Genomic DNA, 19,208 nt, shown 5'->3' on the forward strand with positions numbered 1-19,208 from the left:
AGGTTTCACTAGTGGCTTCTCTCAAGATAGCATATATTACGGTGGGTGAACAAATTACTGCCGAGCAATTGATAGAAAAGCGCATAGTTATGAGAATATCTAGGCATGATCATGAATATAGGCATCACGTCCGTGTCAAGTAGACCGAAACGATTCTGCATCTACTACTATTACTCCACACATCGACCGCTATCCAGCATGCATCTAGAGTATTATGTTCATAAGAACAGAGTAACGCATTAAGCAAGATGACATGATGTAGAGGGATAAACTCAAGCAATATGATATAAACCCCATCTTTTTATCCTCGATGGCAACAATACAATACGCACCTTGCTGCCCCTACTGTCACTGGGAAAGGACTTCGTAAGATTGAACACAAAGCTAAGCACTTCTCCCATTGCAAGAAAGATCAATCTAGTAGGCCAAACTAAACTGATAGTTCGAAGAGACTTGCAAAGACATCAAATCATGCATATAAGAATTCAGAGAAGAACCAAATAGTATTCATAGATAACCTTGATCATAAATCCACAATTCATCGGATCTTGGCAAACACACCGCAAAAAGTACTACATCGAATAGATCTCCAAGAACATCGAGGAGAACTTTGTATTGAGAACCATAGAGAGAGGAGAAGCCATCTAGCTAATAACTATGCACCCGAAGGTCTGTGGTACACTACTCACGCTTCATCGGAGAGGCTATGGTGTTGATGTAGAAGCCCTCCGTGATTGATTCCCCCTCCGGCAGATTGCCAGAAAAGGCCCCAAGATGGGGTCTCATGGGTACGGAAGGTTGCTACGGTGGAAAAGTGGTTTCGTGGCTCCCCCTAGTGTTTTTTAGGGTATAAGAGTATATATAGGCGAAAGAAGTACGTCGCTGGAGCTCCATGGGGCCCATGAGAGTGGGGGGCGTGCCTACCCCCCTGGGCGCGCCCTCCTGCCTCGTGGCCGCCTCGCGGAGTTCTAGAATTCAACTCCAAGTCTTCTGGATTGCGTTTGTTCCAAGAAATATCATCGCAAAGGTTTCATTCCGTTTGGTATTCCTTTTCTGCGAAACGCTGAAATAGGCAAAAAAAAACAGAAACTGGCACTGGGCCTTCGGTTAATAGGTTAGTCCCAAAAATAATATAAAAGAACATATTAAAGCTCATTAAACATCCAAAGCGGATAATATAATAGCATGGAACAATAAAAAATTATAGATACGTTGGAGACGTATCAAGCATCCCCAAGCTTAATTCCTGCTCCTGCTCGAGTAGGTAAATGATAAAAACAAATTTTTTGATGTGGAATGCTACCTAACATAATTTTCAATGTAATTCTCTTTATTGTGGCATGAATGTTCAGATCCATAAGATTCAAAATAAAAGTTTAATATTGACATAAAAACAATAATACTTCAAGCATACTAATAAAGCAATCATGTCTTCTCAAAATAACATGGCCAAAGAAAGTTATCCCTACAAAATCATATAGTCTGGCTATGCTCTATCTTCATCACACAAAGTATTTAATAATGCACAACCCCGATGACAAGCCAAGCAATTGTTTCATACTTTTGATGTTCTCAAACTTTTTCAACTTTCACGCAATACATGAGCATGAGCCATGGACATAGCACTATAGGTGGAATAGAATGGTGGTTGTGGAGAAGAAAAAAAAGAGAAGATAGTCTCACATCAACTAGGCGTATCAACGGGCTATGGAGATGTCCATCAATAGATATACACTACTAGAAAAATGCTTATAGATAGAAGTTTACCAGTAGCGTTTGTTTATGACCCGACACTACTAGTAATTAGTAGTAGCGTTGGGTAGAAAGAGTGCTACTGGTATACATTAGCAGTAGCGCTGGTTTACTTGGACCATGCTACTGCTAAGTGTGCCACACCATATCCCCACAGATAGGATATAGTAGTAACACGGGTTGTAAAACCTACGCTGCAACTAGATGAATAGTACAGCGCAGGCGAGGCACCTGCGCTACTACTGACTACTAGCTAAATGCCCGTGCGTTGCTACGGGCTTTTTAAAATTTACATACAAATGCATTATTTTGAAAGAACTATAATGATGTTGGTATCCATAGAGCTAAAACAAAGAAATACATCATTCTAGATCTCTCCAATATTTTTTTTTGCGGGGATAGGAAAACCGAATCTTAGCAGCACAAATATAATACATGCTTCCCTGTTAGAGGTATAAATATGTATAATTCTTAATTGACGTGTTTTTTAAATGATCTTCTAGCTCATAACACCGTAATTCCAGTGATTGTGCCACATACTTTTTGGAATTTATTCACCCTACAATATTATTTTAGGGGGTGAATTTATTCACCCTACAATATTTTGTAGGGGGGCAAACTGAAAAGTGAAGCATGCGTCTTATGACAGAAATTGTAAAGTGAATGAGAGTAATGATCAACCTTTTCAAGAAGTCCTCTACTGATCTACACCTACAAAAGTTATGATTTCATCAACATAAAAATATATGATATACTTGTAGATACCATGAATTTTGCTTGATATGATATAGCAAAAAACATGGAAGTGCAGTGGTTTGATGCTCAGACTTATCTGCACCCGGTCAAGAAACAAATCATAACAAATTCAAAAAGATCCCATTTTTTGCATGGTAGATACTTTACTGCGTGAGGTCCGCTCCAACTTCTAGATAATTTAGACATCTAGTAGCTCTCAGTAAAAAAGACAAAATAGGGCCAGAACAGTACATGAACAGTAAACTTTTTTACAGACCCAAATTTGTCTTTTTTTGCCGAGATCTACTCAGATGTCCAAATGATCTGAAAAGTGGAGTGGACCTCACGCACCTAACTATCTACCATGCAATAAGTCATATATTTTTTTTTCAAGTATTTGTTTTGTTTTTTCTCTTCAACACGGGTGCAGATGAGCCTAGGCTCATCTATGGGTATTCAAAAACATGGGACAATTTTTTTGCCTTAACATGGGTCAAATACTGACAATCCAGAACTATAGCTCAAGAAAGTAAACACTCTGTGCATAGAGAAGAAAAGAAAGCATCAACTCCAAATAATTTTTGTCACCAAAATGGTTATGGTCATCCTCTCATTGGTCACTCTCCTTATGTGTCTTGTTCCCCATGGTTGGGCTTTCTCGAACAACTTGACCTTCCTCCAATCCAACACTGGTGCACGTAGGCACGCTGCAGGCTGACTGAACCTATATGCAACTCGTGCCAGACATACATGGGACCCTAAAGGGCACACAAGTATGAAGAAGACGAGGTTGGGCTTGGCATAGTGATCATTGGGGTTGAATCGGTAAATGTGCTCGAACCGCTGCAGTGATGAAACATACGTAGTAGACGCGATCGCCATCATAGTCGGGCATGTAGCACATCCCTTCTAGGAATGTCACCTAGTTGTGCACCTAGTGGCTGGTAGAATCTAAACCATGCCAGCAATAGCACACTACAAGGCTGAAGCATAGTGCCGCCATCGATAGCACCAGTAGGAGTGCACCCAGCCGACTCACCTCCTTCCTCCCCCACACGCAGTACCCACCACCGTGATGCTCTCAATTACAAACAACAATGATGCCATCATCATCCCTGTCGTCTCGTCCTCCTCAAATTCCGCCAACGCCTTCGGTTCTTCCGGCCTCATCCACATGAACGATGACGCGGAGTAAATTTATGAAGAGGTAGTTGGTGTCCTCCCCGCTAGCTCTTCGCCTTCACTCTGCATAGCATCAGGGGGGTGATGGAGGTCGGCACCCATGAGCTCATGTTTCTCTAGGGCTTCGTGAGCACGTCCCCATCCTCCTCTGCGACCTCCACACCTGCCTCATCCGCAGAAATGTTTCTGTGCTTAACCGAAGCGGGGATAGTTGTGTAATAGCATCCTCTCCTCTCGGGTTGTACAAGCCCTTTCTTTGCAAATTTGTCTTCTCTAAGTTGTTCTATCAATCATCTCTCCATATCTGTTTGGGGAGCTCTATCCAACCATGATGTCTCCAATGCAATTGTAATTTCTCCACCAGTTGGCTCTGTACAAATCAAACACACATAACCAGTAGTTCATTAGTTGGTTCTATAAAAAATGTTTTAAATACAGGCTTCTCTGTAACTATTAAGGGTACAAGAAAAATGAAGAATGCATCAAACTTACCAAGGCGTTCAATGAAACTTTGTGACAAGTAGCTTGAAAGTTGTTCCCAGTCTCCAAAAGAATCCAAATTGTATTGTCCAAGCTGATCATAGAACTCGAAATGTTTTACTGCTTTAGAGTATGTGTTTTCCTACCATAAAACAAACTTCGGTAACTATTAAAGGAAATGTGAATCTTGATACATAAATACACATGAGCACTGTGACTTATCTGATTTAGACTCGGATATACATGTAACTGTAGTTTATGAAGTTATAGCATCAGTTCTGGAGAAAACTCTCAAACTATAGTACACAATAAAAGGGGACATATAAACCACAGTACTTCAAAGCTGAGCATCGAACTCGAAACGTTTTACTGCTTTAGAGTATGTGTTTTCCTACCATAAAACAAACTTCAGTAACTATTAAAGGAAATGTGAATCTTGATACATAAATACACATGAGCACTGTTACTTATCTGATTCAGACTCGGATATACATATAACTGTAGTTTATGAAGTTATAGCATCAGTTCTGGAGAAAACTCTCAAACTATAGTACACAATAAAAGGGGACATATAAACCACATTACTTCAAAGGTGATGAACTTGATTTGGAACAGGGGCAAGTACCTGAGACGGGTGGGTAGTAAGGAAGAATCCAACAGTAGGTGCAAACTCATTCCCGTGCCTAAAAGGATTGCAGATAGTAGAGAAGCAATCAGTGGCATATCATATTGCATCACAGAATGGCATCATCCATAACCGAACAATGTTAATCATTAGAACATGTGGAAAATGCGAGTGAAATGAACAAATTATGCAATGAACTTTCACGAACCTAAACAGTGGACAACAATTTTTTCAGGATGTCCCAGAAACAGGTTAAGGGGTCAAACAGAAGAGGGAAAATTGCAAGGCAGCATGATGTTGCTAATCTAGAACTACTCCACAAAGCAAGTTTGGATCTACTCTCAGATCTACTCTCAGAACTACTCCACAAAGCAAGTTTGGATCTACTCCACAAAGCATGATTAATGTTCAATCATTTTAAATGCATACATTCAAAGGCGCATACAGAAAAGCAAAAAAATAAAAGAGGAAGTGGACGAAAGAGAGTAGTTGCGGTCAGGCCTAGCATGTGTTGCTTCGAGCCAGAGCAAGCCAACCCATGCTTGCAAGAATTAGATGTATTATACGTTCAATGTTTGGGGAAAAAAGCATCTGCCCAACATTATGGACACATCATGGAGATAGCTAAGAGAACCACGCTAAGCTGATACAGCAGAGCACAAATTGTTGTTTGTCAAACGATACCAGTATGAACTGCATGGTATTTTTCACTGCATTTCCTAATCCCCAACATACATGAGCACCCTTTTTAGGATTTCTTCCTCCTCATCTTTGTAGCACTCCCACTCTTTTCAATAGGCATCCGGGGTCTGATCCACTAACTAATCCTACTCCATCCAGCCTAACTAACACATATAGCAAGGCAGGTCATCCAATGTTAATTGTGCCAAGAACTTAATTATTATTTTTCAAATCAGAACTTGATTTTTCTTAGATGAAATTGTCTCCAGTGTGTATGAAGCATGAATAAATCAAGTTAAAAAATGCAACAACTACACAATCAAGGATTCTAGTCAAAAATATTCCACATCAGCTAAACATCATTGCATCCGCAACTAATCAGAAGTAGTTATAAAAGTGCAGCAACTACACAAACATCTCAGTTCACAAACTGTAACCCTATTCACTAACTGTAACCCTATTCACTGCTAGTCAAAAAGAATGCTTCACTGCAGTGACATGGCATCACATGTAATATTGTTTAAGTTACCATATTCTTCCTCTACAAAATAAATTATGTACACGGGGAGCAGCTGCAAAGGCGGCGGCGCCCAGGTCCATGCCAATTCTGAATCTGGTGGCGTGCAAGTAGAGCCGGGCAGCAGTGAGCACCTCGACAACGCCTTCTGCCGAGCACCAGTGCCCGCCCTCGGCACCCATGGCTCTGTTGTCTTTTCGCTGCAGCTGCACGAGTACGACACAGGAGCATAGTAAGCAGCAGCAACACGAGCACACAGGAGGGCGACCACGAACAACAGCAGTAGTACGGGCCGGCCAGAAGTAGCAGCAACAGCAGCATGCACCGGCAAGAAGCAACAGCAGGGGCATGACAGAGCGACCATTCTGACACTCATAATTTTCCTAAGGAGTAACTATCAGAATCTAAGTCAATGGTCTTGGAAGAATATCCCAATCAAGTAGAGCTTGTTGGTTATACAACCACCTTATTGGCCTTCTTTCCAACTCATAAAATTATTTTAGATTGATCATAGTACACATACACAAACTGTTGGACTAAATTAACGAATCAGCGTGGATCTAGGAAACATGAAGAGGACTATATGTCTATACCTGAGGTATGTTGTGATAGAAAACCTCATATTTATTAGAGCTCATGGCCATTTGCTCCATTTTAAGTTTCAGATCACCATCTGACTGCCAAATTATAGATGGCAGGGCTGCATACAATTTGAATTCATCAACAATTTGCAACTTGAAAGACGACAGCTGAAAACATTAGTGGCGTTGATTTTAACAATAAGGGAGAAAAGTGGTTGAAGATACCTATTTCGGAAGCACATGATGAAGCTGGAAAGAAAACAAATAGGTGTCAAACTAAATACCGAAGATGCATTTTTTTTTTCATTTTTTGACCAAAAGGTGAGATAACATGATAGAATTCTAATGAAGGAGCATCATTTTAGTAGCTCGAGGTGAAAGTACAGTTGTTTTCAGTCAATTGCATAATGAAGCCAACTATTTTCAATATCGATCTCCTTAAATCGACTTACGCTCAGTGCAGCAGGTCTCAATCCAAGATAATCGAATTCTGAAAGAATTCAGACTCCAAATTTGTGACAGATAATAATGATAATACAATCAATGGCATTCCTTGAACACATACGGTGATGCTCCTTGACATAAACATGGGCAGGAATAACTGTAGGCACATGTTGATGATTTAAGGAGTTAGTCAGAAGAGAAGAGGGAAGTAAACGAGGATATGTCAAATCTGCCTGGGAAGTAAAGTACTATTACCTTTTTTTTCTCAGATCCCTTGCTTCATTCACATGATCATAAACTCTGTAATTGAACAGATTACAGAATAGGCTGCCAAGCATTACAACAAAGTTAGGGACATTTTTCTACATTTTAAGTACAAGATTTCCTACAGAAGATGTGTGATGAAGATTGAAACCCGTAAGAACAAAAGACAAGACAAGCAAATAAGGTTTGGAAACAAAAACTCTGAGAACCAGAATTCAAGATGTGATAATCCTATGAGTAAGAAACCTCAAATGTTGAGTTGCGCATCTTATCATGGCACATTGGAATCACTCGATGAACATAATTTAAAAATAAATTTTTAGTCTGCAAACAATCAGTTCAACACATGTGAGAATTTGCAGAAAGAAACACATGTGATATCTGCATGAGCCAAAACGTGCATGAGCCTTGCAGTACGGATCAGTTCAACATCTTTAGGTGCCCTTTTGTGTAGAAAATCTCTCACATCCCCAGCAAGATAAGCTTCAAACCTGTAAAATAAATTTGTCTTTTGTTGATAAGAAGCCATTGCATGACAGAGATATGGTGTGAAACAAATCCCTTGACTCTGAAACACAGATAAAGAGACTGCTATTCCCCACGTGGCAGACGGAGGAGCATGATATGGTGCCATAAGTAAGAGCGGGGCAGTGAGCACAGACCTGGACGGAGACGCTCTTCTTGCCGTAGACGGACTACCCGGCGACCATGTTCTTGGTGCAGAGCGGGTCCTCCTTGGCCTTGGTGATGAAGACGCCGTCGTGCTTGTGCGGCACCATGACCACCTTGCTCCCACCCTTCATGCCGGGCCCTCCCCTTCCCCCGCCGCCACGACCACGGCCCCTGGGCGTCCTGCCTCCCCGGCCACCCCTGCCGCTGCGGCCACCGCCATCGCTTCTCCCGCCGAAGCCCCTGCCCCCCTGCGGTCGCCGCCGTCGCTCCTGCCGCCGAAACCCCTCCCGCCGCATCCTGCATGAAGCGTAACAGCGCCCGCGGGTGAGATCGGGGATGTGAGGAAGAAGAATAAGGCAGCGCGTAAGGAGACAGGTGATTACCTCCTCGTGCCGGTGGCCTCATGGTGTCGGAATTTGTCGCTGTCGCCGCCGGAGATGTGAGGAAGGAGGCGGGGATCCGGGAGGCCTTGGTTGCCGCCACCTCGAAGCGACGCTTCCTTGACGAGGACACGGCTGTCAGCCGTGACGTACGGTGGCGCGTCACCAATCTGGGACGCCGCCGTCGTGGGCTTCGATCTGGAAGCGCAAGCGCCGAGGCGGAGAGGCGATCCCGGCGCGTCGCCGATCTGGTGGCGCGTCGCGCTGTTGGTCGACTCCGGCGGAGATCGGGAGCCCTCTCTTTCATGGCGGAGAGGCGGCGACTGAGGCAAGATCCGGCACGTTAGCGGCGGCGAAGGGATGGAGCGGCGGCGTCGAAGGGATGGAGGGCGGCCGCGAACGTGGGCAGTGAGTCGGGCGTAGTCGGGCGTGCGAGTGGAGGGTAGGAGAGTCGTGCGTGCGGTCGAGGGCATGTGACGTCGCTCGTACGTGCGGGGTTTTTTTTCCTGGTTATTTTTCGTAGGTTTTTTAATCGCTGGTTAATCGTCGTAGATTTTTTCGAGCGCGGGGGCTGGTGGAGGACTCGGTACGTGGTTTTTTCGGTTAGTGGGGGGTCAGCGTGAGGTGGGCGGAGGTACCAAAATAGGTTAAAAAAACGGATGAGGTGGGACGAAAATAATCCGGGAACGAAGACTACCAACTAAGATATTAGGAGTAGAGATAGGAGCACCGCCCACCCCGATCCACTCCCACCCACTAGCCTCCACATGCCAAGCGACCCCACACTCAGCCCCTCCCCACGACTTCTTCCCTCTGAAGCCGACCCAGCGGCCGCTCTCATCACCGTGAACACCGCCGCTTACCCATCCCCCGCATCCACACAGCCCCGCCCAGGACTGCTGCTCCATTCCCCCGCACCATGCCGCAGCATCCGCTTCCCCTACCCACGCCGATTGAGACAGAGAGAGGGAGGACACGGTTTTGGGGCGCCGCCACACGCCTGGATCTGGGTGCCACCGTGCGCATCCTTGCCCGATCTGGACGCCGCCGCGCTAGCCCGTGCCGGATCTGGCCGCCACGATCGAGGATTGGTGGAGGAGGGCGGTCAGAGTCTTGGTTGTGGATGAGGGAAGGGAGCACGGGGCGGCGCCATTGCGGCTGGAGCAGGGCTTCGCTTCGAGGGCTGCATCACAGCGCTCGTTCTTCCGCATAGTCCGGTGCCTGGGGTAATGCGGCAAACCATCTCATTTTCTCCTTCCAGAAAAGCAATCGATCTCACTGCCGTAGCTTTGGAGACTGCTATTCCGATGTAGTCTTCAATTAGTGATCCAATGGTTCGTAACAGAGGCTTCAATGTTGATATATACTGATCGTGTTTCGCTGTTCACAACTTTGGTGACATGATTCACACAATTATAACTACACATTTCTGAGGATCTCTCTATTCTAAATAATATAATGGCCACGAACAGCAGAATCATAGCCATGTGATTTATGATTATCCCAATTAGTTAGACATCTTCGTGTTGTGCTTTTAGCGGCCACATTTTGAGGTCACTCATCCTCATGGGAGATTTATGTCAAGGGAACTGTTAGAGACTATCGAAGTAGGCCAATAATTTGCTTAGAATTATCCAAAGCAAGTTCATGGCAGCAACACAATGCAATTTCAGGTGTTTCAATGTGGCTGTAATTCCAACGTTTGCTACATTGCACTCATGCACAGAAATTTTACTTATGTACTAATTCTTCATTTTTCCTAGTATACAATGTACAAGCTCCACCTATCTATATGCATCTGTTTGATTCCTTTTCTTTCAGGGTAGATTATCGGTGGATCTTACCGACAGAGAAAGTTATCAATGGATATCTCAACTTCTTGCCCTCCTAATGTGTGAAGTTCCACTTACGCCTTAATTCCTAAAAGGTGTGTGAAAATTAGATTTACATTCGCCTCATTAATGGACTAATATATAGAAAATAGTTGTCACATGTTCTTGCCAATGGGTTACCTTTAGCTTTGTTGTTAAATTTAAATGTATTCTCCATCCAATCGATATAATTGAAATTTGCTCGTCATTATTACGAAGTTTGCATTAAAGGGCCCTGGGTTCTAGTTTCGCCCCGGGCCCCTGAAATCTCAGGACCGGCCCTGTCCGCATTGCTGCGGTCTGAGGAAATTAAACCGAGGGGTATGCGTTTCCTTGTGCAATCTTTCTGTGTTGTTGTGGCATATCAGCTGCTTATTAGCCCCGCATGTGCATTTTCGTTTTAAAATTTGTGGGTGCCCGACAGACAGGTAGCTGCTGCTTTGCTTATGGCAATTCGTAACGTTCGTACTAATGTGGCTGATGAATTGAGGTCCACTAACTAACTAGGTCGTATTTAACTTATATATTGGGTCCCTTTTACTTTCCACCATGGATGGTAGTAATCTGCACACTGTTTTCATATTTCAGTATCCTGAATTTGATTAACTCAGTTCTGATGGCACTAGCATTGGACCATCTTTAGTCTTGCAACCAATTAACATGATCTCATACTGCATAAATGTGTATTCCTTTTATTTAGAATTAAATGTGTTCAACGACTGAGGATTCGGTTGGGAGTTCTCTGTGTCCTACAGTATTAAATGATCATTCATAACTGCCCCTGTCTTCTTGCTGTTGGCCAAGTGGTTTTCCATTTTGAGCTTCAGTGATCAGCTTGCGTTGCAATTACAACACTGCACCTGCTGTATCTTTTTATTTATGAATAATTACTTTATGTAACTTGCAAGTACAACCTCAAAATAAAGTAGTTTTTGATTTTTATAAAATTGTCATTGAGAATAATACGAACAGTTAATTCATTATATATGCAAGCAGCTGATTCTTGGTGAAAATTGCTTTGCCTGTATGTATGTAGAGTCTTGTAGCTAACTGATGGGGAAAATGCGCCATGTAAATCTAATTGATGAAAAATGTTGTTTGGCCATCAGAAGCCTGTTTGTTTGTCTAAATTCTGAAGCTGTATGCAGATGTTTAGATGTGCAGTAAGTGAACATCCGAACAAGATTAATGAGTGAGGGTCAGCGTTCAGTAGATAATAAGATTGTTCTAATATTTCAGTTTGTCCGTCTCAATACAATATTACATAGGCGATGTCTTGTTAATAGAAATCACTCATTTTTTCGCTTTCGTATATTTATTTCCGTAGCTACTATACAGCACAACATGCAAGGAAATATTATGTCTGCTGAAATTTAATTTTAATTGTTCTTTGCTCTGTACAGAAATCTAGAGAATTTAGTTCTGATCATGGTAAGGTTGACAAAGCCCGAAATCTCATTTTGACCCAAGTTCAAAGATTACATGGTAGCATATATACTTGAAGATGGCATGGAATATCAAAGTTCAAAATAGACTTCGCCTATTCCCTGTTTTGAAAAGCAGTGGGAATCGATTTTCTGATGTCCTCGGTTGTCCATTTCCCTATCCATGCCACAATAAATGTTGAACAGAATGTTAACTTTCAAATATTTCAAGCATATATAGCTCAAATACACAAGTATTAATTTCTTGTATGCACCAAAACAACAAGATATAGCTAGGGTATGCAGTTAGTAGTTGTCTTTCCGATTCATAATGACTAAAAGAGACAGATAAATGAAGAAAAAGCCCTATTGGATCTGCACAAGGACGCGAACTAACAAGTTTTCACTTTCCCGATGTGGGTGCAGGGGTGATCGACGCGGACTACCGCAACCCGGTGGGCATCGTGCTCTTCAACCACTCGGTGACGGACTTCACCGTGAAGCCTGGTGACCGCGTCATACAGATGATTGTCCAGGTGATTGCGACGCCGGAGGTCGCCGAGGTGGAGGACCTCGAAGCCACCGTCTGGAGGTTGCCAAGGTGAAGGACCTCGACACCTTGGTAGATACATCTAGAGAAGTGGTCTGGTTAGGTTGGTGGTGGGACGCTAGGGAAGGTACCCACCTTTCGGTGATGGTTGTGTGCGTCTGATGTATAAATGGGATCTCATGATCTTTTTTGAGTTGGGATGTTCAATGTTGTATCTATGAACGCTGCAAGTGCTAAGAATGTAAATGCTAGATGGTTCTGTGACCTTTGCACCGGATGTGTCTTGATTTCCATCCATGAATATTGCATTTAACTTTTATTTTTTTAATTTCTAATTACTTAGCAGTAGCGTGGGGGAAGAAGGGCATTCTACTAGTACTTAGGAATAGTAGTAGCGTGTGTTAGAAATAGTAGTAGTGTGGGTGGCACGCGCTACTACTAACTTTTTAGCTGTAGCGCGGGTTAAAAAACGCGCTACTGCTAAAATTTAGCTGTAGCGTCGTTGCAGTAGAGCGGGTAACCGCGCTACTGGTATGAAAAAAACCTACGCTACTGCTAGTGCTTTTCCTAGTAGTGTATCAATGTGAGTGAGTAGGGTTTGCCATGCAACGGATGCACTAGAGCTATAAGTGTATGAAAGCTCAACAAAAGAAACTAAGTGAGTGTGCATCCAACTTGCTTGCTTATGAAGACCTAGGGCAATTTTGAGAAAGCCCATCATTGAAATATGCAAGCCAAGTTCTATAATGTAAAATTCCCACTAGTATAAAAGTGACAACATAGGAGACTTTCTATCATGAAGATCATGGTGCTACTTTGAAGCCCAAGTGTGGTAAAAGGATAGTAGCATTGTCCCTTCTCTCTTTTTCTCTCATTTTTTTATTTGGGCCTTTCTCTCCTTTTTTATGGCCTCTTATTATTATTATTATTATTATTATTATTATTATTATTATTATTATTATTTTCGTCCGGAGTCTCATCCCGACTTGTGAGGGAATCATAGTCTCCATCATCCTTTCCTCACTGGGACAATGCTCTAATAATGATGATCATCACACTTTTATTTATTTACAACTCAAGAATTACAACTCAATACTTAGAACAAAATATGACTATGTGAATGCCTCTGACGGTGTACCGGGATGTGCAATGATTCAAGAGTGACATGTATGAAAAATTATGAACGGTGTCTTTGCCACAAATACGATGTCAACTACTTGATCATGCAAAGCAATATGACAATGATGGAGCGTGTCATAATAAACGGAACGGTGGAAAGTTGCATGGCATATATCTCGGAATGGCTATGGAAATGCCATAATAGTTAGGTATGGTGTCTGTTTTGAGGAAGGTATATGATGGGTGTATGATACCAGCGAAAGGTGCGCGGTACTAGAGAGGCTAGCAATGGTGGAAGGGTGAGAGTGCGTATAATCCATGGACTCAACATTAGTCATAAAGAACTCACATACTTATTGCAAAAATCTATTAGTTATCGAAATGAAGTACTACGTGCATGCTCCTAGGGGGATAGATTGGTAGGAAAAGACCATCGCTCGTCCCCGACCGCCACTCATAAGGAAGACAATCAATAAATAAATCATGTTCCGACTTCATCACATAACGGTTCACCATACGTGCATGCTACGGGAATCACAAACTTTAATACAAATATCTCTCAAATTTACAACTACTCAATTAGCATGACTCTAATATCACCATCTTCATATCTCAAAACAATCATAAGGAATCAAACTTCTCATAGTATTCAATGCACTTTATATGATAGTTTTAGTTTTACCCATCTTGGATGCTCATTATATTAGGACTAATTTCATAGCCAAAGAAAATTACCATGCTGTTTTAAAAGACTCTTAAAATAATATAAGTGAAGCATGAGAGATCAATAGTTTCTATAAAATAAAACCACCACCGTGCTCTAAAAAGATATAAGTGAAGCACTAGGGCAAAATTATCTAGCTCAAAAGATATAAGTGAAGCACTTAGAGTATTCTAATAAATTCCGATTCATGCGTGTCTCTCCAAAAGGTGTGTACAGCAAGGATGATTGTGGTAAACTAAAAAGCAAAGACCCAAATCATACAAGACGCTCCAAGCAAAACACATATCGTGTGGTGAATAAAAATATAGCCTCAAGTAAAGTTACCGATAGACGAAGACGAAAGAGGGGATGCCTTCCGGGGCATCCCGAAGCTTAGGCTTTTGGTTGTCCTTGAATTTTACCTTGGGGTGCCTTGGGCATCCCCAATCTTAGGCTCTTGCCACTCCTTATTCCAAAATCCATCAAATCTTTACCCAAAAACTTGAAAACTTCACAACACAAAACTTAACAGAAAATCTCATGAGGTCCGTTAGTATAAGAAAACAAACCACCACTTTAAGGTACTGGAATGAACTCATTATTTATTTATATTGGTGTTAAACCTACTGTATTCCAACTTCTGTATGGTTCATACCCCCGATACTACTCATAGATTCATTAAATAAGCAAACAACACACGAAAAACAGAATCTGTCAAAACAGAACAGTCTGTAGCAATCTGTATCAAACAAATACTTCTGGAACTCCAACAATTCTGAAATAAATTTGTGGACGTCAGGAATTTGTCTATTAATCATCTGCAAAAAGAATCAACCTAAAATCACTCTCCAGTAAAAAATGGCAGCTAATCTCGTGAGCGCTAAAGTTTCTATTTTTTACAGCAAGATCGCAATGACTTAACCCAAGTCTTCCCAAAGGTTCTACTTGGCACAAAGACTAACTAAAACATAAAACCACATTTAAACAGAGGCTAGATGAATTATTTATTACTAAATAGGAACAAAAAGCAAGGAACAAAAATAAAATTGGGTTGCCTCCCAACAAGTGCTACCGTTTAACGCCCCTAGCTAGGCATAAAGCAAAAATAGATCTCGGTATTATCATCTTTGGTATGAAATCAATATGTGGCTCTCATAATAGATTCATAAGGTAATTTAATTTTATTTCTAGGAAAGTGTTCCATGCCTTTCCTTAACGGAAATTTGAATATAATATTTCCTTCTTTCATGTCAATAATTGCACCAATCGTTCTAAGAAAAGGTCTACCAAGAATAATAGGACAAGTAGGATTGCAATCTGTATCAAGAACAATAAAATCTACGGGCACATAATTTCTATTTGCAATAATAAGAACATCATTAATCCTTCCCATAGGTTTCTTAATGGTGGAATCCACAAGATGCAAATTTGAAGAACAATCATCAAATTCACAGAAACCTAACACATCACACAAAGTTTTTGGAATCGTGGAAACACTACCACCCAAATCACATAAAGCATAGCATTCATGATCTTTAATCTTAATTTTAATAGTAGGTTCCCACTCAACATAAAGTTTTCTAGGGATAGAAACTTCTAGCTCAAGCTTTTCTTCATAGGATTGCACTAAAGCATCAACGATATGTTTAGTAAAAGCTTTATTTTGATTATAAGCATGAGGAGAATTTAACACGAATTGCAACAAGGAAATACAATATATCAAAGAGCAATTATCATAATTAAATTCCTTGAAATCCAAAATATTGGGTTCATTGCTATGTAAAGTTTTGACCTCTTCAATCCCACTTTTATTAATTTTTGCATCAAGACCTAAAAACTCCGAATCGTTGGGACGCCTTTTAACTAAAGTTGACTCATCTCCAGTCCCTTCTTTATCAAGATTCATATTGGAAAACAAAGATTTAATAGGAGTCACATCAATTACTTTTAGATCTTCATCTTTATTATCATGAAAACTAGAAGAACACGCTTTCACAAAGCAATCCTTTTTAGCATGCATCCTAGTGGTTCTTTCTTTATATTCATTCATGGCTTTGAGAGACTCATTGATGTTTGCTTAGGTGGAATAGATCTAAATTTCAAAGAATCAACATCAAGAGAAATTCTATCCACGTTCCTAGACAACTCATCAATCTCAGGCAATTTTTCTTCAAGGAAAGCATTGAAATTCTTTTGCGAATTCAAAAATTCTTTAACACTAGTCTCAAAATCGAGGGCATCTTATTAAAATTTCCATAAGAGTTGTTGTAGGAATTACCATAATTATTAGAGGAATTACTAGGGAACGGCCTAGAATTAAAGTTTCCTCTATACACGTTGTTACCAAAATTGTTCCTACCAACAAAATTCACATCCATAGATTCATTATTATTCTCAATCAAAGTGGACAAAGGCATATCATTAGGATCAGAAGAAACGCTCTTATTAGCAAACAATTTCATAAGTTCATCCATCTTTCCACTCAAAACATTAATTTCTTCAATCGCGTGAACTTTTTTACTAGTGGACCTTTCGGTGTGCCATTGAGAATAATTAACCATAATATTATCTAGGATTTTAGTAGCTTCTCCTAAAGTGATTTCCATAAAAGTGCCTCCCACGGCCGAATCTAAAAGATTTCTAGAAGCAAAATTCAATCTGGCATAATTTTTTTATAATCATCCATAAATTCAAACCATGTGTAGGGCAATTACGTATCATTAATTTCATCCTCTCCCAAGCTTGTGAAACATGCTCATGATCAAGTTGCTTAAAATTCATGATATCGTTCCTAAGAGAGATCATCTTAGCGGGAGGAAAATACTTAGAGATAAAAGCATCTTTGCACTTATTCCATGAATCAATACTATTTTTAGGCAAAGAAGAGAACCAAGTTTTAGCATGATCTCTAAGCGAAAACAGAAATATCTTCAATCTAACAATATCATTATCCACATCTTTCTTCTTTTGCATATCTCACAAATCAACGAAGTTGTTTAGATGGGTAGCGGCATCTTCACTAGGAAGGCCAGAAAATTGATCTTTCATGACAAGATTCAACAAAGCAGCATTAATTTCACAAGATTCAGCATCGGTAATAGGAGCAATCGGAGTGCTAATAAAATCATTATTATTGGTATTGGAAAAGTCACATAATTAGTGTTCTCTTGAGCCATTGTGACAAAAAATCAATCCAACACACAAGCACACAAGAGGCAAGGGAAAAGAGGCGAACGGAGAAGAGGCGAAGAAAAGGCAAAGGCAAAGGCAAAGGCAAAGGTTTTCGAAAATCGTTTTAGAAATGGGGGAGAGGAAAACGAGAGGCGAATGGAAAATAATGTAATGTGAGGGAGAAGAGTTTATGATGGGTACTTGGTATGTCTTGACTTGAGCGTAGATCTCCCCGGCAACGGCGCCGGAAATCCTTCTTGCTACCTCTTGAGCATGCGTTGGTTTTCCCTTGAAGAGGAAAGGGTGATGCAGCAAAGTAGCGTAAGTATTTCCCTCAGTTTTTCAGAACCAAGGTATTAATCCAGTAGGAGATTACACGCAAGTCACCTAGTACCTGCACAAACAATCAAGAACCTTGCAACCAACGCGATAAAGGGGTTGTCAATCCCTTCACGGTCACTCGCAAAAGTGAGATTTAATAAAGATAGTAAGATAAATATTTTTGGTATTTTTTTGTATAGATTGGAAAGTAAAGATTAAAATAAACAGCGAAAAAAATTGATAAGTTGATGGAAAACTAATATGATGTAAAATAGACCCGGGGGCCATAGGTTTCACTAGTGGCTTCTCTCAAGATAGCATATATTATGGTGGGTGAATAAATTAATGTCGAGCAATTGATAGAAAAGTGCATAGTTATGAGAATATCTAGGCATGATCATGAATATAGGCATCACGTCCTTGTCAAGTAAACCGAAACGGTTCTGCATCTACTACTATTACTCCACACATCGACCGCTATCCAGCATGCATCTAGAGTATTAAGTTCATAAGAACAGAGTAACGCATTCAGCAAGATGACATGATGTAGAGGGTGTCGGTGTACAAAAGTAGGGGTCCCTTTTTGCACCCCTTTACTTATGCGCGGGTAGTCGCAGCCCCACGCCCCTGGCCACGCTTGGCGGGGCAGAGGAAGTAAAGACACAAGACAACCAGACCAACGCCAAGACAGAAACACAAAGAGCAGAAGGGCGAGGTGGACTCCCCCGACAAGACCCTTGCTGGTGCGGCCTCCACAGCCACGACAAGAGCCTTGCCGGGGCAACTTGCCCGAACGCCAGCAGGGCTGCCACCCCTCGAGCCTGAGAGTTCCGACGCCCTCAACCACATTGGAGCCCAAGCTCGGGAGGCGTCTCCATGGTGGCATGCAGATCTTTGTGAAGACCAGAAGCATACCAGATCACATGAGAATCAGAAGACGACGATCCTCGGCAAGATCCTTGCCGAGGATACCCACGAGACCCCCGGCAAGCCCCTTGCCGGGGACGACCACAACGCCACGGCAAGACCCTTGCCGGGGCCCCAGCAAGACTCTTGCCGAAGACATCCTCGGGGCCACAGCCAGGCCCACATCGGCCAAGATTCCACCGCCGTTCCCATGCAACTGCCAGCCCAACAACTAGGCGAGCACTTGCGTGGTGGCGTGCGGCCTCTAGGCCAACTCAGCAAGCACCTACGTGGTGGCATGCAGATCTTCGTGAAGACCCTACCATCACGCCAACTCAGCAGCCTGCCAGCCTACATGGCGCTGCATGCCTCATTGGCCTGGACGCGTGTCGAAGCAAGGCGGAGCGGCGACGGACGGGACGAGCCTTGTTACCGTCCCCAATAAAGCAAGAGGACACCTAAGTAGCGCATTTAATGCGCCTTGTCCTGTAATGACAGGCGATAAGCTTGGACACTGTATACCTTTCCACCTCCTGTGTGCCACTGTGGCAACCCCTTTGTCTATAAAAGGTGGCCCGCGGCGTACTAAGAGAGGATTCGGATCATTTGGACGATGCACACACCGTAGCTAGTTCAAAAGCTCAAGAACACTCAAATATACACCAAAAAGCAGGACTAGGGTATTACGCATCCTCGCGGCCCGAACCTGGGTAAACGATCTTTGTGCTGGCTTGTAGACCCGCTCTTTGCACAACCCCGCGCCCGCCAACCGTAGAAGGGATTCCAGTGATCCCATAGCTGTCGTTTTCCCCCGACATCTTTGGCGGGCC

General features: G+C 42.1%; 1 protein-coding gene and 1 long non-coding RNA gene across 4 annotated transcripts; one reads left to right on the top strand and one right to left on the bottom strand.

Moving 5' to 3' along the window:
* Nucleotides 1-2,952: 2,952 nt before the first annotated feature.
* On the bottom strand, nucleotides 2,953-8,743 carry LOC123180869 (uncharacterized). 3 transcript variants are annotated; one of them, XM_044593039.1, is made up of 10 exons: nucleotides 8,317-8,743; nucleotides 7,924-8,230; nucleotides 7,253-7,752; nucleotides 7,006-7,154; nucleotides 6,779-6,802; nucleotides 6,566-6,672; nucleotides 5,985-6,178; nucleotides 4,775-4,832; nucleotides 4,162-4,291; nucleotides 2,953-4,039 (listed from the first exon to the last, which is right to left on the bottom strand). In XM_044593039.1, the coding sequence occupies exons 6-10, from the start codon at nucleotides 6,623-6,625 to the stop codon at nucleotides 3,960-3,962; spliced, it is 522 nt and encodes a 173-aa protein (XP_044448974.1). In that variant the 5' UTR covers nucleotides 6,626-6,672; nucleotides 6,779-6,802; nucleotides 7,006-7,154; nucleotides 7,253-7,752; nucleotides 7,924-8,230; nucleotides 8,317-8,743; the 3' UTR covers nucleotides 2,953-3,959. The 3 variants fall into 3 exon arrangements, 2 of the variants coding, with proteins under 2 accessions (XP_044448974.1, XP_044448975.1); XR_006491340.1 differs by having other exon boundaries at nucleotides 4,775-6,178; nucleotides 7,253-7,324; XM_044593040.1 differs by lacking the exon at nucleotides 7,006-7,154.
* Nucleotides 8,744-9,065: 322 nt separating this feature from the next.
* Nucleotides 9,066-12,422, top strand: LOC123180870 (uncharacterized). The gene is made up of 3 exons (XR_006491341.1): nucleotides 9,066-9,539; nucleotides 10,135-10,240; nucleotides 12,035-12,422. It is a non-coding gene; the product is annotated as an uncharacterized lncRNA (long non-coding RNA).
* The last annotated feature ends 6,786 nt before the right edge of the window (nucleotides 12,423-19,208 follow it).

This window comes from Triticum aestivum, chromosome 1D (assembly GCF_018294505.1).
Source record: "Triticum aestivum cultivar Chinese Spring chromosome 1D, IWGSC CS RefSeq v2.1, whole genome shotgun sequence".
Lineage (NCBI taxonomy): Eukaryota > Viridiplantae > Streptophyta > Magnoliopsida > Poales > Poaceae > Triticum > Triticum aestivum.